At 35.6% G+C, this 21558-nt stretch overlaps 1 protein-coding gene across 1 annotated transcript; it reads left to right on the top strand.

The window, feature by feature from the left end:
• The first annotated feature begins 536 nt into the window (after positions 1-536).
• Positions 537-15166, top strand: LOC144435781 (uncharacterized). Its single transcript, XM_078124401.1, has 7 exons — positions 537-1065; positions 2398-2709; positions 5243-5371; positions 9285-9401; positions 10803-11276; positions 12332-12389; positions 14772-15166. Exons 1-6 carry the CDS (start codon positions 621-623, stop codon positions 12340-12342), a joined length of 1488 nt encoding a protein of 495 aa, XP_077980527.1. The 5' UTR covers positions 537-620; the 3' UTR covers positions 12343-12389; positions 14772-15166.
• Positions 15167-21558: the final 6392 nt, after the last annotated feature.

Genomic DNA, 21558 nt, shown 5'->3' with positions numbered 1-21558 from the left:
CCATCCCATGGATAACATCTTTATTCAATAGCATAGGTACCTGGGACTAACCAGTACTTATATATGTCAAAAAGATGACTTAAAACTTAAATGCTTAATTTTGGTGGTGGTGGTGGTGGTGGTGATGGTGGGGTGCCACAGATTTTTCAGCCTGACCTCAGGGGAGGGTCATAAATTTTTGGACCACATGTTAGGGGAGGGTCATCAATTTTTAACCCCTCTGTCGCGCACCCCCCCCCCGGTAATTTACGTCCAGTCCCTAATCCATTTTCTAAAATATGGCCCCGACTTCCCGGCCCCGTGAGCCGATTTGTAAAAAGTGACTCCCTAATTCCGCTGTAAATACTGAAGACTCCTCCCTAATAATGCCATTATTTTGTATCATGACCATCTTTGAGTTAAATCATGGAGCGTAGAATATTAGCACACAAGCGACTGTGTCGGTAGATTAAGAGCGCCACCATTGTCAGAATATGGAAAGTACCCGGAAGTGTATAGGTCGCAAGAATCAGATGTGATCGTGAGTGAGGCGAAGATGTAACTGTTACAATATTATAACTGCATGTTTCGTTTTGAACCACGTTTCATTTTGTATGTAGTGGAATCTTTTACAAGCAAGGATGTCGGGCGAGTATGAATACGACTTCTTTGTTATATTCAACAAAAACGATCGACATGATCGAGACCGTGCAGAAAGTTTCTTGTTGGAAACGGAGAAGAAATTCAAGAAAAAGGGCTGTTATCCCGAAAGGGATTTTCATCCTGGTGGTTACAGTACTGATCACTTTGAAAGTGCCGTGAAGAACTCGGCTTATATCTTTGTACTTTTGTCGGAAAATGGCGACGAAAGGTTCCATTATGATGGATTGACAGCTCTGACGCAACTTCTTAAGCAGGACAAAATCGCTAACAGAAATAGAATTGTGTCCATATCATTAGACGACGAGGCCGTTGTATCGAACTTTTTACAACCCTATGGAAACATTAAACGGAGCGATACATTCTTTTGGGACCGTTTAAAGATCTGCTTTGACACAGATTCACAACATTTGGCAGAACCTCAAGGTAAGTGAACTCTATGTCTACTTGAGTTCTCTATTGGTTTTCCCCTGTGATTCATTCCCCACCAGAATGTCTAGGAACTATGCCAGTTTTTTCCTGATTTCTCCCCGTCTGTTACCATGGTTCCCTATTAACACTGATTAAATGTGACAACTCTTTATTAGTGCAGAGTATGAGAGGAAGAACCTTGAATGTTTTTTATATGATACAATGAATGAATGAATGAATCAGTCAATCAATCAATCAATCAATCAATCAATCAATCAATCAATCAATCAATCAATCAATCAATCAATCTTTATTGCATAACATGCCATAGCAAGCATGTGTGTATGTATGTATGTATGTATGTATGTATGTATGTATGTATGTATGTATGTATGTATGTATGTATGTATGTATGTGTGTGTGTGTGTGTGTGTGTGTGTGTGTGTGTAATGCATCCTGTTGTCAAAATGTAAGTTGATAACTCAACGATACAATTAGATATTAATCCCCAATATTTTTCTTCGTCCAGCCAAGGAAACTACGAGTGACCTGAGGAGCCTTGTCACTATGAGCTGCTAGATGAGCAGTGATAAACCCTTAGGTCATGAGTATTTTCTGGCTGAATGAAGAAATAATATTGGAGAATAATGTAATTATATACCTCCTCAAGCATAATTTATGGAAAATTGAGAAAAATAATGGTGATTTGAGATGTTTTGACTCAAATTCCGATCAACATAGAACCATTGATATAGACATGAGTTGTCCTGACATGGAATGATCAGGGTGTTTAATCCAAATTTTCTGTTCAAAGACAATATCTTGGTTTGTGCATGGTATGATAATTAGTATTACCTTGATGCAAGAATTGTAATGGAGTCTCATATTTTGAACACACATACTGTCAACCTACATGTAGTGTAATATATACAAATTTAAACAAAGTTGAATCAAACTTGAGCTAGAAAGAAATTATGAAAGTTTCCATACACAGTACATGTATGTTAGCTTTCACAGGCATCACAAATGTTACAGCTCAGAGACTTGGCTACCAGACACAACATACTGACTTTGACCCAAAGACTTGGCTACCTGACACAACATACTGACTTTAACCCAAAGACATACACAATATACTGACTTTAGCTCAGAGACTGTAACCTGACACAACTTCATCTCAGAGACTTACAAAGCATACATGTACATGTGTACATGTGTACATGTGTACTTGCTTTTCTTGCAAACAACATTGTCATAGAAATTCTATTTCGAGCCCTGAAGTTCAAACTGAATATTAGTCAATCTCTTGGCTATGAATCTCATTGTTCTGTCTTCCATATTTTCAAGCTGCTGCCTCAAGCCCCCAAGGTGGTTTTGAAATTGATGAAGCCATACGATTTACGACAGAAAAAATTAGTCTCGGAGACACAAAATTTCTGGCAAGAGGACTTGGAGTGTCAGAAACAGATATTACAGACTGCGAGGATAATTATCCAAGGAATGCCAAAGAGTGCAAGTATCAGATACTTCTTGGCTGGAAAAAGACTCAGAGGGGTGGAGTTCGTGCTATATTTGACAGACTAGTGGCAGCATTGAGAAACGCAAGGAATAATGAAGTTGCTGAAAAATTGTTAAAGAAGTTTGGGGGTGGATTTCATGGTAAGCAATTATGTATTGTTTTCCATTCGTTTTCTTCTTTGAGGACTGTGGATTGGAATGTTTACATTGTGTGTGCTACTGTGGACCATTAGTTTGTAAAGTTAGCCTGTTTACGGCACTTTTGAGATACATTGTTAGCTCGTCTTAACTCCCTAACTCTCGCATCAATTACAGCTTGTCTTGGCTACATTGTCAAGTGGTTTATATAGCCACATTGTTATTCAGCACCACGTAGGGTTAAATTTACATATTATTAACCATATGTAAATGACATGTAAATTAACACATGTCCACTTCAAGTTTTGCCTCACGTTGCGTAATGTGTATATGTTCATACTGATTTATTTGGATAATGACAGTCAAACTAGTTGTCATGGTGGAAAGGACTGCACACGGTGATCAAACAGGCTATTGAACGAAATTTTCAATCCGTTTTTATCAGCTTTGACAATGTAATCACAACAAGCTGTTGATGCAAGGGCTAGGGAAGAATGACCAGCTAATGTTGTATCTCAACAGTTCTGTAAACTGTTGATACGAGGGCTAGGGAGGTACTACCAGCTTAGTATCTCAACAGCATCGTAAACAGGCTAGTAACAAATGTACATAATGACGAATCTCTCAGTTTACCAAGTAAAGTATGAGTGACATGAAGGGTCTTGTCACTCTGAGTCAATGATGAGTATTATGGCTTCCCTAGTCCTCTGTGGATTGATTTGTAGTTAGTGGTGGTGTATAGAATAACTGCACTACCACAATGTCCCTGCCCTAGCTCATACAGTACAGTGACTCTGACCACACCCAGGCACTTTGGTATGTTACATCGTGCACTCCTTTCAGCATGGACAGCTGTCCGTATCCGTCAGTTTTACTGGAATAGTATGGTGGCAGTCAAACAAATATTGTAATAACTGAGCTTTCCATAATTTTTAACACCACAAAACCAATGACATAACACTCATTGTTATGACATGGCACAATGAGAAAATCACCTATTTTCTGTTCAGACATGTACTTTATGTGGTATGATTTAGTTTTGTCTTCCACTGTGTAGTTATCATATGTGGTGATAAAAGACAAATTTAATGTAAATATCCAGGTGAATTTTGTCCACTTTTTACTTGTTTCGAATTTATCCAGGGACGATTGCACAATGTCAGATAAGCTCAATAAGCGAACTTCATTTGTTTTTTTTTTGGGGGGGGGGGGGGAGGGGGTCTAGCGTCAAAGTGATTGCAGAACTTCATTTCCGTATTTCTAACCAAATCTCGAAAACTTCCATGCCTTCAATGATAGCAAGTTCTGTATTTACCACTGAGATGTTGATAAGTTGATAAAAATTTACTCCTAATGTGATATAATACAGTGCTGGGATTCCAATTTAGTATTTTAATGTGTAGAGTTTACCATGTCATGTTTTTACATTGCATCGATCATAGTAACGTGACTGCTACAATTTTTATCATAGTACATCATATATAAATGTGTGATGTCGAAATTGTGAATGTTTGTTATGGGGATCGGGAAGGGTGTCGTACACGAACGGTGTTCGTTTATTGAGCTTGTGTAATGTTGTGCGAGCGTCCCTTATGTGTTCTTACCTAGATCATCTTGAAAACACAAAAAAACGAGTTCGTGACATTTAAGGACAGCACATTTTCAAAAAATAGTTGCTGCTCCCATGAGTTTATTTTGTACAATCTGAAACAATTTGTCTATCAACTCTCTCTGTTTTCCTTCACAAGACAAACAGTCAATCATGCACACACTAGTATAAAAGTATACTAGTGTGTGCATGATTGATTGTTTGTCTGGTGTGATAATCTCGCAGAAGATAAGACATAAAGCAAATTTTCTTGGTAACTGATCCCTGCTAATTATGAGATTAGGGGTGTTTTAATTTAGATAAGAGGAGAAAAATGGACAAGATGTCTTTATTTAGTCAAAGAGAGAATTATAATACAGCTAAAAGAGAGAAAAGTAGCTAGGGAAAGAAGGGGAAAAAGTTTTATAACACCACAAAAATCAATCAGTCAGTTGATCAATATCACACAGAAAATAAGTTTTATTTCACCACAAAAATTAATTATTCAATTGATCAATTATTCAACCAAATAATCAATCAATAAATCAATTAATCGATCAATCGATCAAGCAATCAATTACATGCTCGCTGCACCCTGTGGTTTAGTAGTCCATGTGCCCCTGACTACTACTAATTTCGAGCCTTCTAATATTAAAATGATGCAAGAATATCGGTAACGCTTTATGCGAGTATCTTCATCCAAGTAAGTCCAAGTGTCATCAATTGTATTAACAGTAACAATACCAGGAGACAATTTCTATTGCCATGGTAGGAATCCATTGATATTAAAACGATACAAGAATATCAGTAAAGAAGTTTATTTATGTAAGTATCTATGAAAACTGATAAACTTGATTTATGTCACTTCAGATAGACACTGTGTACACAACTTGCAGTTTATGTGTGTCTTTTTTAACAATCACATACTTTTCTTACATTTGTAATCAGCACCCAAATCAACACAGTCTAAAGAAACAGCACCTGCAGTACCTGTTGAGAAAGCCACAAAGAAGCAAGATGCCCCCAGATTACCAAGTGAAGATGTAGCATTTGGAATTGAGCATGATGATGATCAAGGTATTATTAATAGTTTAAATATCAATATAATTCTGTAATGTGAATTATAGGAGAAAGAATGTTGTATGTAAATGAAGACTTATTTATAAGTCTTTGGTGATACCATTAAACAGGTTATTTCTAAGCTAATTTTCAATCCCGTGTCACTAGCCCCATCTAGATGTAGGTCATCGTACCTGAGGTAGGATAGGTTTGTGTCTACATGTAGGAAGGTTATGGTGTAGATGTCGTGTGTTCCTTCCTGATTCCATCCTGACAGTACATAGGACAAAGTCAGGAGGGTTTCAGGAAACCTCTCAAAGGTGTCCTAAGGCAGGACGGTTTCAGGACTAGTTCGGGTAGCGTTTATGTCAATACGACCTTCAAACTATTCTTAGTCCTGCCTCAGGTAGCATTTTTAGTGCCGTGTAGATGGGGCTAGTGTCTTGACACGTCCAACATGTGTCAAGCCATGATATTCATGAATATAGTCCTCAAAATAAAAATACAGTGACAGATTTCTTTCCTGTATTTTCATAATACCATACTCTTACATTAGGAGATAAAAAATCTATAATACTCTCTAAAACTGCAGTTTCATAGACACTCTCTATGAGCTCTGTGAGCGTGTTACATGGTCAAAGTCATCTAGCATGACGAGTATCATCTTAATCCGACCCCTATTTACATGCACTGCAGATTAGGCCTTTAAAGTGGCCATATGGATGAGGATTGGGTATTTATTTTGGATTTTTAATTTATAAAACAATTTTATTATGGCTTCCTTCTTGAAAAATCAATGTGAAACAACACATGCCAAGTCCTTATTTGTAACTCAATAACATGCAAAAGATTAATAAATGTGTAAAATCTGTGATACTGTATGTACAGTAACAAACTTTTTACATGTTTTTTTTTTTTAGCTTTTTGAAATGTATTGAATTACAAACACAACCTTGGTCAATGTTGTTCTACGTTGATTTTTTCAAGTAGGAAGCCAGGATAAAATATTTTTGTCAATTAAAAGTCCAGTAGAAATACCCAATCCTCATCCATATGACCACTTTAATACAAAATAATGGAATCATTATTATTCAAGATGAATAACAAGACATAAAAGTGTTAAATAGTTTTGAAGAGACAGGATACTTTGTGAATTAATTCACCATGTTTGATAAAAAAAAATTTCTCTTAGGCCAAAAAAAAAGAAGAAGAAGAAGAATTGTTAGTCAGGACGTTTTGTATAAAGTGTGTGACAATGTGAAAGTTTTTTTTTATTATTATTCTCAACAAACTGGTCACTCAATCTACTATGCATGGCAGTTACTGTTCTTTTTATGTAGTACTTTAGAGCAAGTGTGTATGTTGGGACAGATGTCATTTGCTTGTTCATGATTGGCTCTGCAGTTGTCTTCACTGAAGTAGGGAGGGGTAACTTTTGTGATTCCCCCTGGATCTGCAGACTGTATGGGCTAGATAAAACATGAAAAGAAAAGACAATGCGAGGGTATTTAAGTGATATGCATGCTGACAAGAAACAATTCTCCTTTTTTGGCTTTAAATAAAATTCACTTTAATTTATCAGTAAGGTAATTACCAGTATGGTAATTGGCATCAATCATTTTTTTAAAAATGACTGAAGTATTTTGTGTCCCCGATAATTTCTACTCTTTGTCATAGATAGATAGTTTATTTGCAATGAAGACCACAGGTCCAAAGAGTTTATGCAACACAAAATATACAGTTTAGGAAAGATAAATGAAGCACTGTATGTAACTTAGGTTCTTATTTTGAAAGCATAATAATGAAACAATACGCCAGCTCATTTAACTTTGTGTAACATTTTGTGAGCTTACCAGTAATTTATCAAATGAAGCAAAGTTTTCATAAAAACATCTTGGGAGGAATTGCCTTCTCTGTCATAGTTGCATGTTAATCTATACTAGAAAACTTCAATTCAAGAAACTAAACCCAATCAGTTTTTTCATGTAACTGTCCTACAACATTAATTCAACATTTTGTTTATTAACATCTTTCCTGATGGTCCCTGCATTTTTTTCTTTCTTAGATTACATTGTTTTCTCTGAGGTAGGAGAAAACCCAATCTGATTAAAATCTGATGTGGTGAAAACTAGCAGCTCGATTTCTTTATTTACCTCTATTTCCATTGTTTAGTGTCGTCTGTTTTCGATTTTGTTGTTCGAAGGCGATAATCATGTGCACCCACTGAGAACAACATTATTGAAAACAAACTACTCTAAGCGATGGAAATAGAGGTAAATAAAGAAATTGCATACGGTGCTTTCACCACATCAGATTTTCATCAGATTCAGGTTAATCTTGAGACCAGTTTTGCTCAGTAAAACACACTATCCCAGTTACTCCCCCATGATATAGAAATTGATTATGAATTCACAAGTGCCTTGATATTGATAGCAATGACTAAGAATGTCCAGTATACCAAGGGATTTGTTGAATGTCATGTCATTTTTGTTAGCACAACTGAACTTGTTCAGTAGTGCTATAGGGATCGCCCGGCGTCTGTCTGTCTGTGTGTGTGTGTGTGTGTGTGTGTGTGTGGATGTGTGTGTGTGTGTAAACAACTTAAAGTCAAAAACCGCTGAACCGATTGCCACGATATTTGGTGGGTCCATTACTTTGGGTGTCTAGTTGGGAAATTGTTCAAATCAAAATGATCGCATCACAGGTGTGTGATTTGGGTCAAAAAATGTGATTTTTGGTCAAAAAACTTAAACTCAGAAACTACTGGGCAGATTGGTGCGAAATTTGGTGGGAACATTCTTAAGGTGGTGTAAAGTAAGATTTGTTCATGACGGGATGATTCCATCAGTGATATGCAAATTAGGGCTAAAAATGTGTCTTTTTGGTTAAAAATCTATAATTCTAAAACTACTGAGCAGATTGGGCTGAAATTTAATGGGAATGTATCTAGGGATGTATGGACGAAGAAATATTAAGCTTACCATGATTCCATGAGTGATATGCAAATTAGGTGTAAAAATGTTCATTTTTGGTCAAAAACTTATATCTCAAAAAGTACTTGGTCAATTAGTCTGAAACTTGGCGAGATGTTTCTGAAACTGTTATTCTGCAGATTTTCTTAAAAACATTTTGACAAAATTGGCCCTAGCGACCATGACCACGCCCTTAGCAACAACCAAATGGCAGTATATTTTGGTCAAATAACAACATCAACTGGTAAGCAAGTGAGTAAACATTCAAAAAATGTATGCAAATACCCTAGCAACCATGACCACGCCCATAGCAACAGCCAAACGGTGGTGTATTTCACAAAGATAACAACAGGGTTTAATAGATAATTGAATAAACATCCAAAAAATGTATGTAAATTTGCATAGCAACAAGACCACGCCCATAACAACAGCCAAATAATCACGTATATTGCAAAGATAACAACAGGAATAGAAAGACAGATGAATTAACATTTAAAAAATGTATGCAAATACCCTAGTAACCATGACCACGCCCATAGCAACAGCCAAACGGTGGTGTATTTCACAAAGATAACAACAGGGTTTAATAGACAATTGAATAAACATTCAAAAAAATGTATGTAAATTTTCCTAGCAACAAGACCACGCCCATAGCAACAGCCAAATGATCACGTATATTGCAAAGACAATATCAGGAATTCATACACAAGTGAACAAAAACATACACAAATGTATGCAAATATATCTAACAACATGACCACGCCAATAGCAACAGCCAAATGATAGCATTTATCGTAAAGATAGCAACATGGTTGGATAGGCAACTGGATAGTTATTCAGCAAATAAACACCTATTGTTAGCATAGACTAGCATATGGATAAACATTTTTAAAAACTACAGTTGTGCTACAACGCCATTGGCGGTATTTTTGAAATTTAATTTTTATTTGATCCATCAGACACTTCAGAACAAACACCAGGAAGTAGAGACAGAGATGAAGAAGAGCCAGCAATTGATCTGCATAATGTTGCTGTACATCAACATGAAGGGAATGCTACACCAAGTAGTAACCATGGTAACGTACCTATTATTGTGAATTTCTGTGTTGGAAAAGTATGCTCTACAAATTGTATGACCACACTCAAAATTACAACAACAAAATCCAACTGCAGTACATTAATATAGTTTGAATAATGTTTAGTATTTTCTCCATGACTCTCCCCATGCTTAGACCTGGACTAACATTATATGAAAGTGAAAGGCCATAGAGGAACACAACAGCAATGAAGGCAGAGAATGGTTTGTCAATGAATTTAGACTCCACGATGTAGGGAGTTGAGATTATTTACATCCATACCTTGTTCATTGAAGATGTCAGGGAGGTTCTTGATGCATGATAAGAATAAATTGCCATGGCAACCAGTTCCATTGGTGCCTTCATATTACTGCTGGCTTGTTTACAATGCAGTCCACAAATTTATATAAGCGATCCTTGCATTTGTACGTGTCACATACAAAATAAAAAGTGTGTGTGAAAGAAAGAAATGATCATAAAGATCAGAGCCTAGAATCCAGACGAATGGGAAATTAGAATTTTGATTTTGACTTTGATTTTTTGTGATGGGGAAATAACGAACTCAAACCCCCCACTCACATGAATTCCAGGCTAATCTGGTGACCACAGAAATATTTTGGTTTAGAGTAGTTCAGGTCCATGACCCTGGCTGGTATATACGTAGATGCAGTAAAGTACAGTGAAGTGTTGAGAAATAATGTTAGTTGTCTACTAAAACAAAATGTATCACTAAATGATAATTGTTTTCAGGTCATCATTTTGGGCACACACACTATTACAAGGGGAAGCAGTATCTACTTTTTTTTTTACAATCTTTGTATGGATTATTTTAATTGCAAGTAGTTTGATAGTATGTCACAAATATTTTTATCGAGTTGATTTCTTATATTTCCTTAAAGTGGGTCATATGACATGGATGACAAATTTGTATTTATTTTGGATTTTGAATTCTTAAGACAACTCTACTATGTTTACCTTCTTGAAAAAAACAATGTGAAATACACATACTAAATCCTTGTTTGTAACTCAATAAATTAAAAAGAGGTAAAAAAAAAGTGTGTAAAAAGTTTATCGTACATACAATAACAAATAATTGTAATCTTTTTCTAATGTTTTGCTATTTTTTATGTTATCTAAACAAGGATTTAGTACATGTTGTTCACATTCTTTATTTCAAGTATAAAAACATGGAGTGACTTTTATGAATTAAAAATCAAATTAATTAAAAATTAAAAATGAATACACCCATTTCTCATCCGGATGGCAACTCTCAAATTTTCCTTCTAAAGACAAGTAGACCACAATGTTGTTAGAATTTGAGAAAAGGAACATATTGTTGATACTTCAGTAGTGCTAGCTATAGCTGTAATGGTGATATTTCTTGTTTCAATAATCTTGTAGATACCAGACATTCTGGCTCTCATAGCCAACCTGAATCTGTAGGAGTCACTCCAGAAATTAAAACTACAACACAGAATCAGACAGAATCAAGTGCACAGAATACAAGCAGAGATCACCAACACAGAGAAACGACAGAGTCTGATCAAGGTACTCAGAACAATGCATCAACTAGGCAGCAGAACACTCCAGGTGACAGCCAACCAGTATCTACTAAACCAAATCCAAGCAAACCAAGTACACAGAATGCAAGTGGAGATCACCAACACCAAGAAACCATAGGGTCTGATCAAGGTACGCAGAATGGTGCATCTATTAGTAACCAGCAGAACACTCATGGTGACAGTAAGGAGAGTGCTTCCCTATCAAGTAGAGAAGGTGAACCTGGTGGAAAGACAGCAACCACAGATTCTGATAAACCATCCAAGAATAAGTCCAAAACAAAGTCAGTGAGGAGATCTCCAAAATGTCACTGCAGTAGGTTGATGATTTATTGCTCACAGATGCACATTTTTGATATCAGCTGACAAATAAACAGATTGGTTGATAGACAGCAAGACAGAATGGCAGACAGACAATTAGATAAACAGTCTCACAGCTAATTAGGCAGATAGACTGGTGAATAGACGAACAGACAGACAGACAGACAAACAGACAGACAGACAGACAGACAGACAGACAGACAGACAGACAGACACAGACAGACAGACAAATAGATCTACAGCCTACAGACAGACAGACAGACAGACAGACACAGACAGACAAATAGGTCTACAGCCTGACAGCCAACTAGGCAGATAGACTGGTAGAAAGACAAACAGGCAGCCAGACAGACGAAAAGACAGCCAGATTAACAGACAGATATACAGACAGACAGACAGACAGACAGACAGACAGACAGACAGACAGACAGACACAAACAGGTATATAAACAGATAGCCAAGTAGGCATTCAGATATACATGTATAAGCAGAAACAGAGAGACATTCAGACATATACAAACAGACAATTAGACAAGCAGTGAGCTTGACATTACCAAGTAGACAGCGATATAAATAAAATGTCTTCTCAGACATGTTCGATGGGTTAATATGAAGGTAAGACAGGATTAATGAACTCTTGGATAAATTGTTCAACAGCTGGACAAAGACAAAGTCAGACTTAGACACACAATTAAAAGTTACTATGATATCAGGTGTTTATGGTGTAGCTTAGGAGACACATAATAATGCTATCACTGTTATCACTAGGGAACCACTTTTCTGAAGGCAGTTTTTCTGTATACAGTGTAATATATAATTATTCATGATACAGTTACATTGCTACATACAGCATGTTGAGACTGACTATGAAAACACAGTGATTTAGTCCATCTATTTAAACAATATCTAATTATCTATAGGATGTTAATTTACAAGAAAACAATGAAAATGAAAAAAGGAACTGTCCTTGTGTATAAACAGTTTTTGAATTACACTGGTTTGTTAAAAGTTATATCAGGGTTGATTAAATTTAACTCTTATTTGTTTCAGGTATTCTTTGATAACTGTATTCCTAAACTATTCACCATGACTACTGTATATTTGATAAGTAAGTATGATTACCCAAATTTCCATAAACATATCATTAAAATAATATACCCTGTCTTCTGTAGGATATTAATTAGGTGCTTAGAGGTTATTCCCAAATATTTTGTTTTTTGTTCAGCCAAGGAAAATATGAGTGACCTAAAGGGCCTTTGTCACTACGAGTCACTAGACGAGTAATGATAAAACCGTTAGATCATGAGTATTTTCTGGCTGAATGAAGAAAAAACATCGGAGAATAACATAATTATACCAGCACCAGTAATGTCAAAGAAAAATCGAGGAAAGTAATGCCAATTTTGAATGTTTTGAGTCATATTTCGAACACAGCAAAACCAGTGACGTAGACACGTGTTGTCATGACAAAGACATGAGTTGTCATGATGTAGAACAACCAGCGTATATAGTCCATATTGTTTTGTTCAACTTGATTTGTGCATAGTACGGTATAATGCCCTTTATAGGACCTTCACATATTTTTCACAATATCAATAGTCACCTGCAAACTCCAAAAATATCAGAGTCCTTTGCATTATGGGGGGGGGGGGGGGGGGGGGGGGGAGGTGGACATTTCTAAGAAGTGAAGTTGTGCTGCAATTTGTGTAGGGGATCTATGAGGTTCTAATGAGTTATGTATATTACCAAAACTCATTGCACTAGATCTTATATACTCTCTAGAGCTCCTGTCCAAATGTCTACAACCATATTCTCAGAAATGAAATTTCACATACCTTGACAGACATGATGCTCAAATACACTAACTAAATGCCATGTGTTTTATTCCATGTCAAAACAAAAATGCAACATAACGACAGTGTTAGTTTTTTTGAAGCAACTACATAGCTTTCGTCCAAATCACTCAGACTCAAATTCTTTTACTTGGGGGATGGGGGTGGGGGGGGGGGGGGAGGGCTTGAGCCATTTTAGTTCTTATCCTACAAAATCGATTTTACTTTTAATGGATGTTGTGTACCTGTAGATACAAATATTTCTTTTCAAAATGTCAAATTGAGAACTGGAAGACTTTTTTGCTATATAGTGAATGAAATGTATAGCACCAAGATAATGTAAAGTGCCAACAAACTATTTTTCACTCACTACATTTTCAATTTTGGCCAATTTATTTAGGGGGTGGGTTGGGTGGGAGTCTGAGGCCAAAATATAAGAATCTAGTGTTTTATCCTACATTAAACTATTGATCTCGCCCTTTCTCAGTTTGTTAGTAGTTGTGCTTGTAAATGCTTGCCTGTCACTGGTTGTAGAAAACAAGTCCCATTCCTTACTGGTACATGTGTATAACATTTGAATAACTTGAGAAAACATATCATGTAAGGGATGATCGCATGATGTCACACAAGCTAAATAAACAAACTTCATTTCCTGAGGGGGAGGGGGTGGGGGTGTTTGGCACCATGCAATTGCTGAACTTCATTTTTACACTTCTAACAAAACTTTGAATGATAACAGCTTCTGTATATACTACTGAGATGTTGATAAGTTGATTACAATTGACTACTAATGTGATATACAGTGCTGGGTTTCCGATAAGTATTTCAATGTATTTACTGTGTTTTACTTCTTTCTATCATAGATATGTGACTGCTACAATTTCTACCATGGTGACATCATATGTAAATGTGTCAATGACACACTTGTGAATGTTTGTTTAGGGTAGGGGAGGGGAGGAGGTGATTTGTCCAACTGAACACATATTTGTTTATTGAGCTTGTTCGACATTGTGCAATCATCACTTTAAGCATCATTCATACTTAATTTTCATGAACATCAAGTGTAAAAAAATATTGTGTGGTTCCGATTACATTCAATTTTAAAATAAAGGTAGATTTTTTTTAATTTTTTTTTTATTTTTTTTTCATATGTGAGTGTCTAGTTCAAGTAGTTATGTTTTCCTGTTGTATTCATATGGTCTCTGTGTTATTGGTTTCTTCTCATCAGATGTACAGCCATTACAGATTGGAAGAACGGTTTTATATTGTCTTTTTAAGTTGATGTCAGTTTCCGCATCCACTATTCCTTGCGAGACTTCACAATTTTCGCGATTTTCTTATTTTCTCTCTCGAATATGTAAAAGCATTTTTAGGGTTGGCATGAAAAACTAGGTGGGTCAGGTAACCGGAACCAAACAACTTTTTTTTATTTGGCCTCTTTAACTTTATCTTTCATATCATAATGATTCTATAAATTGTTTTTAAAAAAAACAACTTTTTCTTCTACTTCCCCAGGGTCTTTACATTGCACATATACTCAGTCTGTCTTTTTTGATGTCACCTACACTGACAGAAGGTGTGACGTGGTGAATCTTGTTTTGTCAGTACAATTGCTGGTAGAGAAAACTCAACTAACTTTCTGTGTGATTATATTACAGGTGTAAAGAAGTATTGGAGGATAAGATAAAGACAGTAGTACTTGATATCCTGACTAGTCGACTGTGTGGGGATCTCTAAGTTATCAAAGCACTGCCAGCAGATAATTGCGTATAAAAATTCCTCTCTTCTATGACACGAAACTTGCAAAGAAAAAAATTTTCAGTTGACCATTTCAAGAATCATCATAAATTCCAGCACCAATGAAAACATAATATCAATGAGCATTTATACTTTGATAAAATGGTTGATCAATTGATGCAGTTCTAAACAATTCTAGACTTTAAGAGCACAAATCAATCTCACTTCATCTATTAACCTAAAAAGCAGTTGTTGATTTTGTATTTGTAGACGAATTGAGATTACAATTATGTTTACCCAGATTTTGAAAAGATTACAATTTTAATCTATCATTCAAAGTAAATTAATGATAAATGTTAAAACACTATACCCAAGTGTGTCTAAACTTTTTTAAAAAGAAAACAATCTTTAAAAGTGAAAAAACCATTTAAAAAAACAGAAATATCATTGAATACATATAAGGTGACATTCAGTAACAGTAGAATAATAGAATATTTGTTAGTTTTCATAGTTCTAACACACTAGATTAATTACGTGAAATACTTAGTTTTAAAGTGATTTCAATCTTTTTTGGCTCAATATCCTACTCAGAATGCCTGTACCTTGTTAGTTCAGCAACATTCTTTGGTGATCAACAGTCTTAATTTTCCTGGAAATCCATGACATGTATGGATAAGGGTCATATTTGCGTAATGAATTTGAAATGTACTCATGTACACAGCAAAGAGTTCTTATTTTGTCTTCCTGCATTTTGTAAATAACTCAGTGCATATGACACCCCCCCTGTAAAAAAAATAGTGCCAATGGCATAGTAGCACATTTGTATTTTTAAATAAAAATATTTATCCACATGCTGATGCAAGCTAGGTATAGGAGTTCATTTACTGAATGTTTATCCAGTTGCCTATCTAGCCCTGCTGTTACCTTTACCATATATGCTACCATTTGGCTGTTGTTATGGGCGTGATCTTCTTGCTAGGCATATTTGTTGACATTTTTTAAATGTGTTCTCATGCACTTGCCTACCAGATTATGTTTTTATTTTTGTAAAATATACTTGCATTTCATTGTTGTGAAGGGCATGGTGTAAGTTTTTGACCAAAAGTCACATGTTTACACCATTATATTGCTGATGAGATCTTCTTCATCTACACACCCCTAGAATTTAGAAACATCTCCACTGATTTTCAGCTAAGTAGTTTCTGAATAAAAGATTTTCAACCAAAAGACACAATTTCAGACCTAATTTGCATATCACTGACAGGATCAACATGTCATGAACAATCCAAATGATCATATAAACAATTCATACTGTTCTGACAAGTATTTTCTGATAAGTCTTTTATCTAAAATAAGATTTTTTGACTCAAAACACACATCTCTGATGCAATTATTTTCATTTTGAACAATTAATGTTTCCACCACATACCAAGGCATTTGGCCTGACAGTTTTACTTTGTTAAGTCGTTCACACACACACACACACACACACACACACACACGCACACACACACACACACACACACACACACACACACACACACACACACACACACACAAGATATTTCACCATGTCTATAGCACTTCTAAACCTCAGCTCAGTTGTGCTAAAAAATATTGTTTAGTTGACATAACGTGCTGTGTTTGTGTTAAGTACATATATCACTACACTAGTGTAACAGTTTGAAATATAGTGTGACATTAATACTTTAACATTTTTCAGGTTGTTTCAGCACTATACTTGAAAATACTGTTTCACCACTACATTTGTGTATACTTGGATATGTCGATTCACCACTATATTTAAGACAGATCTAAACTTTACATTAATTTCTAACGTACTGTTCCAAAGTAACTATATTTGACTGTCCTATTGACTGTAGGAACCATTCCCAATATATTCTCCAACAGTTCTTTCGTCTTGTACAACTACAAAATGTACAGCTTGTGATATCAGCTACTTCTTTCTGTCATCCAATATATATTTTATGCAATGTTGATATATATTTGCTATGCTTGCACCTGCTGAGAATGCATACCCACAAATCTTACAAGACCTCCAGGCTACCTCCCCGATCTATTGTAACAATATTGTACCCATACCTAAAGGAATATAAAACATTGATGGTTGTCAAAGAAATAATTGATATGCATTCCAAACATGCAAATATAGATGGAAATAGGGAAGTTGCAAACCCGCCATCTTGAATATCATCGGTGATGCATCATGGGAAATGTGATAAATATAAATATGAATCAAACAGTATTGTATACAATTTTGTTAAATTATAAACACAGATAATGTAGTCATGGTTACCCTGACCATTGTAGGAGGTTTATTTTACCAATGACTCCAGATTAGGTATTATAATAACTACAGATAATCTAATAGTACTTTTCATCTGAGCATGCTCAGTGTGGATTGAAAATTCCCTATTGATAATCAATATTCATGTTATAGCAGTCAGTTTTAACATGAATTTATTTTAAATGTTCAGATTGTTTCCTCTTCAGTTGTGTCAATTTAACAACCTATCAAGTACAACAACACCCTAGGTTACAGCATAGACCCTCCACATAGACCCTCCACCAACTGGGTGAAGGGTCTATGGGTTACAGCTATGTAACTTTATCAAAAACTAATATAAGTGGAGTTGTACATTATATGTTCTTGCAGGGAAATCTCATGTATCACTAAATCCACTAAAACCACAAACCTTGAGTACTTGTGCATTATAATTTCGTTGCTGTACTTGTTGTTGTTGGTGTTGGCGGTGGTGGTGGTGGTGGTGGTAGTGGTGGTGGTGGTGGTGGTGTTGCTGCTGCTGCTGCTAGTGCTGCTGAAGCTGTTGGCATTCTGATTATCAGATGACTGCTAAATTCTTCATCTCTCCTTTCTCTTTATTTTGGGACGAAGTTGTTCTGTACTACTTGCAGCAGTCTCTGTGCTCACACTCTGTTTCTTTGGTGATGAGAATTGGGCTGAGTGGAAATATATTATATTTCCTAAATATTAGTGAAAAACTAAACAAAAGGACTGATGGTGGAAAATGCATTTTTTCATTTAAGAGGTGTTACTCAGTGGGGTTCCCATCGAGAAAATACATTTTGTTTACCATAGAAACAAACATAATTACTTCCTTAGGGTTAATTATTTCATGGCAACTTTAACTTTAAGTTGCCAATAACAACAACTATGCTATATGTTATGGAAACATGTATTTTTCATATTTCTATCTGTTTTTGGATATATCTCTATATGAAATTACTTAACAGTGTATGGTACGGTGTCATTCAACTAACTGAATGTAGAAAAGGGTGTAATACCAGTGTTTACACCATACTGCAAATATCTGTCATTCGTTTTCTGTTATCTGGGTTGTCATTCGTTTATGGCCCGGGTTACACACCGTTTTGCTCCCGGTTATTGAAATATCAATGTGTGCGAATCATAATTAGCCAAAGGTGTAGAAAAGTATACATTTCTGAGATTGGCAATATCTAAGCTACATTTTAGTGAAAACCTTAGCTGCCGAGCGAAATTCAATAAGAAGTTGTGCCTTCTATTCAAAGCCTACTCCCAAAACAGTATGGCGTATTTTATGTCATATGAATACGAGATGCTCAAGAGATCTTACTCCACGTGTTTGAAATGAATAGACAATATCTATACAATATGTAATTTATAGCATGCAGATTTTTTTAATGGATAAAATATCGGCATTTTATCAGATTTTCTAGTACTTGTGTGCGAAACGATACATATCAAAATAGTTCTTAAACTGTAACTGTTTCATGATAGTTTTACATAATACTGTCATATACCAGGTGGTCATATGGTTTTTGGGAGACCTATCATTTTCTACTGAGAAAATATTGCTAACAACTTATCTGGTTGATGTTGTTATTATTATGATGATGGCAGGGAAAAGAAAAAAATACAATTCCACCTGTAGAAATGTTTTAGGCATATACAATACAGGGCCGAAGTCAGTAAAATGTTACTTTTCTAAGCAGATGTATTTTGCCAAACAGTTTTAAGATATCTTAGTAGTACACGTAATCAAGTTATATAAAAATATGTATGTAGTCTTAGTTTGAAATTGTCCCATTTACATTAGTGGATAAAAACAACGTTGTATCTAAGAAATATTTTGTTGTACCTCGTGATGATCGATCTTTCATGCTCAATACTTGCAGAATAAAAGAAAGACTCGTCTTAAAAACTAGGTTGTATCTAAGAAATATTTTGTTGTACCTCGTGATAATCGATCTTCCATGCTCAATCCTTGCAGAATAAAAGAAAGACTCGTCTTCGGTACTTTCTCCCTAAGATCTACGGGAGCATTCTCCACGAACTCGTGACGTGATCATAAATAGCGCCCTCTATCATGAGTGAACAAGACTGACTGTTTGCAGTCGATACCTCTCAGCAGCTTATCAAAAGTATGTTGTGTGTATTGGTTAAAATGTTATTGCTCGCGAATCGTCTTCTTGTTTATGACACTGATTCTGACAGCAAGTTTTGCCCCACATGTTAAAATATATATATACAGTGTACTTTCGATTTGTTGAGGGCGACATAAAGTTGCATTTTTGGTCAAGATATATTTGGTCAGAGCAGACCTAAAATATACAAAAGATCTAGAGAACTCCGATTTGTAGAGAGTTATACACATTGGTAAATTGTGTCTATGTTCGATATTCCTCGCACTCAGAGTATTTTTAAGGCCGGGTGAACATAGGTAAATTGATGGGGAACTATGGTAACAAGATTTCGTGCTGGGGAGGGGTTCTAAAATATTGTATGTGTGTGTGTTTATATTGTTTGTGTATGGAATGAGTAAGTAATGATCAGAACACTTGCAACGAAACAAAACAAAACAATTAGTTATATTTGATTTTGAGATGAAATTTTTTGAATAAATCTTAACTATTAAAGCTCTTTTATCTAAGTGGAGACTACCGATAGTTATATGATATTAAAATATATTAACAACGTTGTAATGTATTGTAAGAGAACTAATTCCATTCATTGATGACATACATGCACTTGAAAGAACCCAATAAATAATTGTTCAAAATTCGGGGTGGGTGGGTGGGGGTGGGGTGTCAAACAGTGGGGCGTGGTGTCATACAGGGTCGCATCCTATATTACAGCCGAGTTCCAGCTAGGTCATTTTACACAAATTTCACCATTTCTCGAAAAGAGCAGCTTTAAGTTATTAAAGTCATCAAATGTAATAGACGATTTCCAATTTTGGCACGTGAACTCTCATGCGAATTTGAAGCCGACCCTGATCAACGGATCGTTTACATGTAAACACATACCATCTCGTGTTGTCGACCTACACTACTTAGGTGATAATTGCTAAAATGTCACTAAATGAACAAAATGGTACATTCTAATTCCCAAATATTGAATTCTAATCAAAACGAAAATGATCTTATATTTTCGTACACATCGAACTTTACAGAGATCAGATGAGAAAGGGCTTCACCAGAAGACAACACATGATGCAATATAAAAATAGTGGTTTCAATGTGTGCGAGTCCACTATATCATGGATGGGTGGGTGGTGATCATGACATGTAACAAAAAGTCTTGGAAGGTCCGTTTTTATGTGTACATGTTCTCCAAAATCTATGGTTTTCAAAGTCGCTACATGTCTATGATTTGCTTTTTTAAAGAAGAAATACAAGAGTATGATTTTCCTTGGCAACGTCAGTATCCCCCTCAACCCCCTCCCTTTAGTTAAAAAGTATTATGTGTCGTCACAGTACCGTGAATTTATGACGTTTCACTTTCACAATCTTAGGATGTAGCTAGCCCAGCAAAGTCGTCGGAAATTTTTTGTTGGATATGAAACTATCCCTCTTGAAAACTATGTATTCACTTTATGCCATTTTCTTTGGAGTTCATTACCATCCACACAATGAAACGAATTCGAAGCAGTTTCACCTTCTTTCAAAAATCGGCCGTGCTCACTGAAGGCCCGGTGGCATGGTGCCGTATCGTCTCCGACTATTTTTGTATTGAAAAAAAATCTGAACATGCTGAAGAGAACTTTGGCTAGACATGTCTTACAGTGCGAGGTTTTCTTTTTTGATGTGGGAGCACGACGTGTTCACTGTACTGTGTCTATATGAATCTGTGTTTGGCATGCTGCACTAATTTTCCAGGTAGTCTCAACAATGGCAACTAAAATTGCAACATTAATAGGCCAAAAAAAAAAAATATATATATCTGGTTCTGGTCAGCGCACGCGTGCCCTGAATACCCTCGCGTCGATAATTTTTTTACGATAATTTTTGCTTTCCCGTTCCTTATTTATTCCTGATATCAGGAGAACAAGCAGCTGAAATCTACCCTACATGCCAAGACTGCTTAAATACAAAGCCTAAACTGCTTCGAAGAAAAAGGAAGTTATTCAAGAGATAAATATGATAGAACAGAATATGTAAAGTGTCAAAAAAATGTGTATTTACTAATTTGCAAAAAAAAAAAAAAAAAAAAAAATAGAAAAAAAAATTCGCGTCGTCGCACCATTTTAGAAAGTTTACCCTGACCAGAACCAGATCATTTTTTTTTTGCCTTAGTCTTGCGTCTTTTTACGTTGATTGCAACAGGGGTACCTGTTATGTACATGTTCCAAAATAAAAACAATCGACTCTCAGCACCATGATGCAAAAGCAAAACATACAGTC

Source organism: Glandiceps talaboti, chromosome 5, assembly GCF_964340395.1.
Source record: "Glandiceps talaboti chromosome 5, keGlaTala1.1, whole genome shotgun sequence".
Classification (NCBI taxonomy): domain Eukaryota; kingdom Metazoa; phylum Hemichordata; class Enteropneusta; family Spengelidae; genus Glandiceps; species Glandiceps talaboti.
This window is presented reverse-complemented; position numbering and strand designations above follow the sequence as displayed.